The 9,257-nt window shown below is 51.5% G+C and overlaps 1 protein-coding gene across 1 annotated transcript; it reads left to right on the forward strand.

Moving 5' to 3' along the window:
• Positions 1-3,000: 3,000 nt before the first annotated feature.
• On the forward strand, positions 3,001-7,840 carry GSDMA (gasdermin A). The gene is made up of 8 exons (XM_009084113.1): positions 3,001-3,214; positions 3,379-3,589; positions 4,595-4,760; positions 4,845-4,938; positions 5,645-5,799; positions 6,139-6,289; positions 6,999-7,072; positions 7,604-7,840. The coding sequence occupies exons 1-8, from the start codon at positions 3,001-3,003 to the stop codon at positions 7,838-7,840; spliced, it is 1,302 nt and encodes a 433-aa protein (XP_009082361.1).
• Positions 7,841-9,257: the final 1,417 nt, after the last annotated feature.

Here is a 9,257-nt window from a genome sequence, read left to right on the forward strand (position 1 = left end):
GTGTTCTGCTTTGAAGGAGATCATTGATCATCCCTGATTTTCAGTGGGATTCTGGTCACACTCGACAGATTTCCCTCCCACACTTGTCCTGACTCTCTGCAGTGACCAGGACAAATCTCCCCTAGAGAGACTGAGGTGTCTCCAACTTAGGACTGAGAGAGTTCCTGGTGAGGAGGTGCTTCAAAAGGGCTTTTCTTTTGGGTCCTGCAAGGAAAGAGAGAAGCTTTTGAGAGCCTGGAAGCATCTCAGGAGCTGGCAGCAGCCTGGGCAAAGCCTCCTTAGTCCCTGCTCCAGGACATGGAAAACCAGCAAGTCCCCCCAGCCTGCTGCTCCTGGGTTGGGGCTCCTGACTTGGGATCCATTTCTCAGAGCTCCCAGGGTGCCCAAACCCTTCCAAAAAGCCTTTAAAATCCCCAAGATTTAGGGCTAACAAATCCTGAGTACTTTGTTTTTTAAATGCCTGTAGAAGTTGGGGTGTTTTTAGCCCTCGGGGAGGGAAAGCACTGGGTAACACATTCATAGTTCTCATTGTGACTTCTGTTGCTTTCTCATTGCCTACAATACCCTTTAAGCATGCGAGTGTTGGTGTATCCACATCCTCCTGGGGCAGTTCCATGAGCTGAGTTACTTGGGAGGTTTTTAAAGGAATGTTCTGTACAGAGTTTTAGGGTTGGTTTGTTGGGTTTGGGTTTTTTTTTTCCCCCCAGTAGCCTTTTCTTTTTGCTGTGGATTCAGGAGTCTCCTGTAGAGAACTTTCTACAATAAAGTGTGAATATTTTTATTACTCCTTTGTACAGTATTCTAAGAGGAACTAATAAAGTGAAGTATTCAGGTAAAAGCTTGGGTTTGACTCCTGGAATTTGTGAGCCCTGGAATTTTCATGTGAGTGGGTTGTGCTGTTAAACAGGCATAGAAATCAGTCCTGCAATGGTTTGGGATGGGAGGGACCTTGAAGCTCGTCCAGTTCCATGGGCAGGAACACCTCCCACTAGCTCCAAGCCTCATCCAGCCTGTCCTGGGACACTTCCAGGGATGGAGCAGCCAGAAATACTCTAGGCAACCTGTGCCAGAGCCTCAGCACCCTCACAGCCAGGAATTCCTTCCCAATACCCCCTCTTGAGTTCATTTCTCCATCTGTAAAAGAGAATCATAGAATCAACCGGGTTGGAAAAGACCTCAAAGATCACCAAGTCCAACCCTACGATGGTCACTAGCCCATGCCACTGAGTGTCACATCCAGTCTCAGCTTGAAAACCTCCAGGGATGGTGAATCCACCCCCTCCCTGGGCAGCACATTCCAATGTCTGATCACTCTCCAGAAAAAAGCTCTTCCCAATATCCAACCTAACCCTCCCCTGGCAGAGCTTGAGTCTGTGCCCTCTTGTCCTGCTGCTGGTTGCCTGGGCGAAGAGACCAACCCCCACCTGACTCCAGCCTCCTCTCAGGGAGTTGCAGAGGGTGATGAGGTCTCCCCTGAGCCTCCTCTTCTCCAGGCTGAACACCCCCAGCTCCTTCAGCCTCTCCGCATGGCACTTGTGCTCCATGCCCTTCACCAGCCTCGTTGCTCTGCTCTGGACCTGCTCCAGCCCCTCAATGTCCCTCCTGAGCTGAGGGGCCCAGAGCTGAGCACAGGATTCAAGGTGTGGCCTCACCAGCACCGAGTGCAGGGGCAGAATCACCTCCTGGTCCTGCTGACCACACTGTCCCTGCTCCAGGCCAGGATGCCATTGGCCTTCTTGGCCCCCTGAGCACACTGCTGGCTCATGTTCAGCTCCCTGTCCATCCACACTCCCAGGTCCCTTTCTGCCTGGAAACATTACATGGATCTGTAAAGTTACACCAAGGAATCATGAATGGTTTGGGTTGGAAGACGCTTAAAGCCCATCCAGTGCCACCCCTGCCATGGGCAGGGACACCTCCCACCAGCCCAGATTGCTCCAAGCCCCATCCAACCTGGCCTGGAACACTCCCAGGGATGGGATTCCCTCTCCATCTGTGGCAGTTGGAGTTCCCCACAACCTGTAACAGGCTCTGACTCTTTGCCCAACAACTGAGGCTTTCTGAAAGAAGAGTTGTGCAAGCTTCATTTCTGTGAAACAGGAACAGTGCTGAGAGGGGCAGGAAACTCCTTCAGTGACCTCACTGCTGGGAATTAGCTGATGTGAAGAGCAGCCACAGATCCTCCAGCACAGCCCAGGGCTGGCAGTGCCTCTGCCCAGGAGTTCTTCGGGGACTACTCGGTGAACAAGGTAAGGGAGATCAATTCCTCTTTGGGTTTGTGGTTTCTTCAGCTTCCTGAGCCAATGCACAGCTCCCTTGTTTATCAGATCTCTGAGCAGAGGAGCAGCCTGAGAACTTGGGTCCTGCTGCTCTCCAGAGGGGACAGCTCAGCATCCCACACTGTGCCCCACGCTCTGCCCACCCAGCACAGCCTCCACCTCACCCACAGGCAAGTGCCCCATGCCAGGGCTTTGGGGATGGAAGAGGCACGGGGGAAACTGTCTGTGAGTGCTCTGGCACTCCCTGATTCCTCCCCAGCTCCATCCTGCACAGCAGGAAAGCGAAACAAAAACGATTGGGTAACGAGTTGTATCAGCAAACAAACACTCTGCCCTGCACAGCACCAGGTGTGCCCAGGGAGATGTTCTGGGCTGCCTTCTGTGTATTTTGGGGGAGATTTGCCCCCCAAATCAGCCCCCTCAGAGCCTGCCAGCTGCAATCCTGGCTGCACTGGGACTCTGGTTCATTGGCAAAGGAGGAACCAGCCCAAATAACCCACAGCTCCTGCTCCTTCCCCTCCAAACACTTCCCCACCACCCAGCCCTGTGAAAATCGTGCCCTTGCACAATGTGGGGGGTTTGGACTCACTGTTTTGAATAAATCTTGAATAAGTAACATTTTGTTACGTTCTGCTCTCATTTCAAGCAGTTTGGCTCGTGCTGCCTCTTCCCCAAGGCACAAATCCACTTGGCTTTGCTTCCTCCAAGCACAGGCAGCAGAATGTTTAAAAAACTCACCAAATTCATCACGAATCAAGGGGATCAAAGCGCAGACCTGGTCCCTGTTGAGAGCTTAGCAGACAATGAGAACTTTGGACTCCTCTGCCTGCTGAGAAGGAAACCCAAAACCATGTTCCACCCAAGCCCCTACTACAAGAGGACAGGGTTCAGGCTGCTCGATGTGCTGGTGCCTGAAGGGGATGAGAAAAGCACAGGTAAAGTCCAAATTTACTAATGTTAAGGTCACAAATTCCATAGATAATGTTTTGGGAATCGTTTGTGGCTGAAATGTACCACGTTCCAGCCTTGCTGAGCATGAAATGCTTGTCCTGCTGAGTCTGTGTGATCCTCCCTAAGCCAAAGCTTGGGATTGTTTCAGAGTCTCTCCAGACCATGAGAGATGGTGAAGGTTCTACAGTATTTACTCTCACCAAATGCACCACTGACCATGTGGATGGGGATGTCAGCTTTTCTGTCAGCCCTGTGAGTATGGAGATAAAAGGAAAAACCTCCTTGTCCACGGAGTTTTCCATCAAGCCACAGAAGAAGTATATCCTCATGGAGTCACTGGAGGGGCTGAGAAGAGAAAGGTAAGGCACAGCCAAGGGGACACATGTGCTCTGGTCATTTTTCTCCACCCCACCTCAGGTCACACAATGGGTTTTCAACAGCCAAAAACCAAGGTGAGGTCATAGAGCACAAATTCCCCCTAGGCAGGCCAAGTTGGATGGGGTTTGGAGCAGCCTGGGCTGTGGAAGGTGTCCCTGCCCATGGCAGGGGGTGGGAATGGATGGGCTTTAAGGTCTCTCCCAACCCAAACCATCATGAGATTCCATAATGATTTCATGACTAACCAGGCATAATCCTGAAGGCCATGGAAGCCTTGTACAGCTCAGAGATCTCTTTGTCATCCCGAGCTGGGAACACTCCAACACGGAGCCAAGGTGTCTTTTCCCACCGTTTGAGCCTGGAGAGGGGTATGAGGACCAGGGCAGACCCACAGTGTGACCTTCCAGGCCACAGCCTCACTGCACTGATCCCCCTCAGATGCAGAAGGGGAACACAGAGTCCCAGAATCACCAAGGCTGGAAAAGACCTTCAGGATCATTGAGTCCAACCTGTGACCCATGACCACCTTGTCAACTAGAGCAGAGCAGAGTGCCACGTCCAGTCCTTCCTTGAACTCCTCTGGGGCTGGTGCCTCCACCACCTCCCTGGGCAGCACATTCCAGTGCCTGACAACCTTTTCCTCCTGTCAGGGAGCTGCAGAGAGCCATAAGGTCTCCCCTGAGCCTCCTGTTCCCCAGGCTGAGCCCCTCCAGCTCCCTCAGCCTCTCCTCACAGCACTGACTCGACACTCCAGCCTCTTCCTCAGCTCTGTTCCCTTCTCTGGGGAACAGCCCCTCAATGTCTGTCTTGGAGTGAGGGCCCAGAACTTGACACAGAACTCGAGGTGGTACACCAGGGACAGCAAGATTCCAGCCCATTTCCTGCCTTTTTCCCCCAAAAATCCCCTGCCATGGTGATATTTACTCCTGGGAGGCAGCACCAGGCTCCTGGCTCTGAGCTCACAGAGAACCCCTTCTCTCTCTTAGGAGAATCAACATGGATCACTCCTTCATCCAACAGCTGCAGAGAACTCACTTCAATCTCTACGTGGTCCATGAGACCCTGGAGGCCTCAGAGGAGATAACCTACAAGGAATCCTCCAAGGCTGATGGAAGCTTCAAGACCAAAGTTTATGCCACGCTGTGCACACAGGTTTGATTTCTCTCTGGGTTCAGGTGTTGCTCCTTCCCCAACACCTGCCCCCAGGTAATCTAACAGGTTGTTTTCACTGCCCAGGGCATCACAGAGAGAAAACAAAGCATAGTCATACCCAAGGGCTGTGTCTTGGCCTTCAGGCCCATCCAGATCATCATCAGGGATGGAGCATGGGGTAAGGAACTTCCAGAAGAGAACAATTCCTCCATTCAGGGAACGGTGCTGGAGAGGAAAACCATTTTCTGAAGCATCACTCAGCCCCACAGCTGCAGTTTGCAAGGAGAGGGAGATAGTGTGAAGGACAGAAACCACCCAGGGAAGGTCAAAGAGGGGAGAGAGGCAGTTTGGGAAGGGGTTGGGAAGGAGGTGAAAGAAGTCTCAGCTCATTCCAGGAGCTGCAGAGCTCCTGGTGAGAAATGGCACAGAGAGCAGAGTTTGGTGTTATAGAATCATCAAGCTTGGAGGAGATCTCTAACATCACCAACTCCAACTTTCTGTTTCTTTTCCTACTCAAAAGAGCCAGGGAGCACACAGGGTGGGGGAGACTGTGGTAGAAAACCAGAAATGTCCTTTTCATCCTGTTGCAGATCTGGAATATTTCCAAATACAATACTCGAGATGTTCAAGGTTTGAATCTGATGGTAAGTAATGTGTCCTGCTGCTTCCACTTGCACAGCTTTTACCTGCTTTGGGTAAGATGGAATCTCCCAGGGTAAAACACCACTCAAGGGATGTGTTTGCCTGTTCCCTGGGGAATGACAACTGCCCAAGCTGCACGTTGCTGCAAGAACACTGTCAGAAGTGTTCCAGGCTCCTGGTCTAGGGCTGCCAGTGACCTCCTAGTTCAGAAGTGACACATTTGGGCTCTTTCTGGTTGTCAGGTCCCTTACAAGGGAAATTAGGAGAAGTGATGGGAGAAGTCACCATCAACTGTCGAGTTTTCTCCGAGTTGTCTTCTCACCTGCTGCCTGTGTTCTTAAATGCCATCAAAGCTGTGATGAGAGACAGGAACCTCTTTCAAGAGCTTAGTGAGAAAGTAAGTTGAGTTTTTCTTACCCCTCTGGCCCCAGAAGTCACCCGTGCTATGCCACAACTGCCCAGCCAAAATCGCTTCGCTCAGAACACCTCTGGTCTCCAGCACTGCCCAGGGAAAGAAGGGGCTCAGGATGGAATCAGCTGCTGGAATCAGTCCTGGATAGATCCAGCAGCTTCACCTGAAGGGATCAAACCAGTTAAATCTCATGTTGTGGGTGTAACTGGAGCTTCACCTACAGCCTCATCAATGGCTTTGGGAGGGAGGCACAGATCACACTGCAAGGGACTATCCACAGCCTCTTCCCTCAAATCCTGATGTTTCCTTTCCTTGTGCCCCCAGCTGGAATCAGTTGTTGTGGAAACTGATGTTTATGAGCTGAAAACAGAAAGCCAAGACTTAAAAGACCTGTTGAGCCTCTTGAAGGAGTCTTCGAGAGATCTTTGTGTTCAGCTGGCAGAGGCAATCACCTACAGCCTCGACGCTCTGGCTGGTGAGATTTGGGTCTTTCACAAGGACAGCAAGGCAGGGCTGGCTCCCAATCCTGCCATCCCCTCCTCCTCCTCCTCCTCTTCCTCCTCCTCCTTCCCAAGTAGCATCTGCATCCTAATTCCATGGAGGGGAGCAAAGAGGAGAACCCTTCACTGCACCTCTTCCCTCTCAGCACAGGACATCACAGTCACAGCTTCCTCCTGAGGGGCAGCACCAACCTCTGCTCTGGGGAGCAGTGACAGGACCCAGGGAATGACTGGAGCTGTGTCAGGGGAAGGTTAGGTTGGATATTAGGACAAGGTTCTTCCCCCAGAGGTGGAACAGCTCCCCAGGGCAGTGGGCACAGCCCCAAGGCTGGCAGAGCTCAAGGAGTGTTTGGCCAATACACAGGGTGGATTGCTGGGATGTCCCATGCTGTGTAGAATTTGGACAATGATCCTTGTGGGTCCTTCCAGCTCAAGATATTCCATGACTGTGTGAGTAACAGCCTTGTCCCTCTCACAGTGAGGCTGCAGGAATCATTTGGATTAAAACACTCAAAGAACTTTCGACCAAACAGATGTTTCCTGCAAGAAATGGTCACTGTTCCCATCCTGCTCCTCCTTCCTGTCCTGCTCACATTTCCCATCCTGCTCACCCTTCCCATCTCACCAGTTGTCTCTGACACCTTGGTGGGGATTTTTTGATCCAAACCTCCTTTAATTCCTCAGAGCTCCTGGAGGATCAGCTGCCGCTGCTGCTGAAATCCCTGGAAGGGAAGATTGTGTCCCAACAGCTGAAGTTGGTGAGAACACACATCACACTTGGCTCGTTTGAAGGGATCAGGGAGGTGCTTTTAATTAAAGCAACATTTCCATGATGTCACTACTTGAGGTAACAGTGGGGAGAAGGGAAGGAGTAATTCCTTCCAGTTTGGCAGGGATTAAAGTACTCCCTTTGAGGGAAATCACCCCAAGACATGAAGCCCCAACACTTCCAGTGAGTGGTTTGCTGCTGATAAAGGTTAAACTGGCCACAGCTGCTCACCACTGTCTGGGAATGGTGCTGAGAATCCCCTGAGCTCCTTGGCTCCAGATTTAAAAAAAAAAACTAGCCCCAAAACGGCCTATTTGCTTTAATTTCCTGCACATCACCAACTCACTGGGAACTGAACACATGAACCTGAGAGTCTCCCAGGAGGAAAAGTCCCACCTGTGGGTTATTCAGTGTCTGTGAGCCACTGACACTCCCCAAGCCCATGAGCTCCTTGATCCAAGGACTCCATGGATGGGAGTGCTGAAACACTGATTTTGCTCTGTTTGTTGTTGCTGTGAAGGTTGCAAACCTCTTGGAACATGACCTGGAGCAGGCGCAGAAGCCTTTCCAGGTGGATGCCAAGCTGCTCTCCTTCCCAGGAGAGGAGGAGCAGAGGTTGACCGTGGCCCTGGTGAGGCTGAGTGGAGTGGAGCTCCAGGAGGATGGATCAGCTCTCCCTGTGGAGCAATGCCTCCCAGCTGTGGCAGCCCTGTACGTGGTCCTGTGTGTCCTGAACCTCCTGAGTGGCCCAGCTTAGGTGTGCCCTGGCCAGGCTGGTGGAAACCCTCAGCCTATGACACAGTTCCCTCTCCCACTCTCATCCTGGTCAGTGCTCAGCATTGCCTTGGCTGGGAAAAGCAAATTCTGGAAACACTGAGCAATGCTGCTAACTCTGATCAATGCTGCACCAATAAACACCTGAGCTTCTCACCAACAGACTGTGTGTCCTGAAAGGCCATTCCTTCTCCTGCGTTTCCAGCCCAACCCATCCCAACCCAGCTGGGAGGGGTTGGATTGAGTTGAACTCGGCTGGGTTGAGCCAGCCCAGAGCCCAGTCCAGCCCAGCCCCGGGACCTCTCAGGGCATGGGAGGGGTCGTGACCACAGACCAGGATCTTGTGCTTCCTGTCCTTTCCCTTTTTCCTTTCCCTTTTTCTCCCTTTTCCTATTCCTTTTTTCTCTCCCTTTTCCCTTTTTCTTTCCCTTTTCCTTTTTTCCTTTCCCATTTTCCTTTCTCTTTCTCCCTTCTTTTTTCTCTCCCTTTTTCCTTTCCCCTTCCCTTTCCCCTTTTCCTTTCCCTTTCCCCTTTTCCTTTCCCCTTTTCCTTTCCTTTCTCATCTCCTACCCTTTTTCCTTTTCCTTTCCCTTTTCCCTCTCCCTTTTTCCTTTCCCTTTCCCCCTTTTCTTTCCCTTTTTCCTTTCCTTTTTCATCTACCCTTTTTTACTCCCCTTTACCTTTTTCCTTTCCCTTTTTCTTTTCCCCCCTTTCTTTTCCCCCTTTCGTTTCCCCTTTTCCTTTCCTTACTCATCTCCTACCCTTTTTTCTTTTCCTTTCCCTTTTCCCTCTCCCTTTTTCCTTTTCCTTTCCCCCTTTCCATTCCCCTTTCCCCCTTTTCTTTCCCCTTTTCCTTTTTCCTTTTTCATCTACCCCTTTTTTATTCCCCTTTACCTTTTTCCTTTCCCTTTTTCTTTTCCCCCCTTTCTTTTCCCCCTTTCGTTTCCCCTTTTCCTTTCCTTTTTCATCTCCTACCCTTTTTTCTTTCCCTTTCCCTTTTCCTTTCACTTTCCTTTCCCTTCGGCTGGTCAGACACTGGAATATCGCCCAGGGAGGTGGTGGAATCACCATCCCTGGAACTAAGAGGCGCTGACCCTGACACTGAACGATCTGCGTTAGTGTTTAGGGGTTTACAACGCAGTGCAACGATTGAACTCGATGACTTAGAAATCACCTCCAACTTTGGTGGTTCGACAACTCTAGGACAGCGATTCGCTTTCCCTTCGGCGGAAGGAGCCGAAAGAAGCCGAAAATACCCGAGCGTTGTCCGGAAATACCCGAACACTTCCGGAAGCGCCCGAGCGGAGGCGCCGAGCGCGCTGCGGCGGAATGAGCCGAGCGATGCCGGAAACAGCCGAACAGTTCCGACAGGCGCCGAGCGCCGCGGCGGAAGTAGCCGA

The sequence above is a fragment of the Acanthisitta chloris genome, unplaced genomic scaffold (assembly GCF_000695815.1).
Source record: "Acanthisitta chloris isolate BGI_N310 unplaced genomic scaffold, ASM69581v1 scaffold20100, whole genome shotgun sequence".
Taxonomy (NCBI): Eukaryota; Metazoa; Chordata; class Aves; order Passeriformes; family Acanthisittidae; genus Acanthisitta; species Acanthisitta chloris.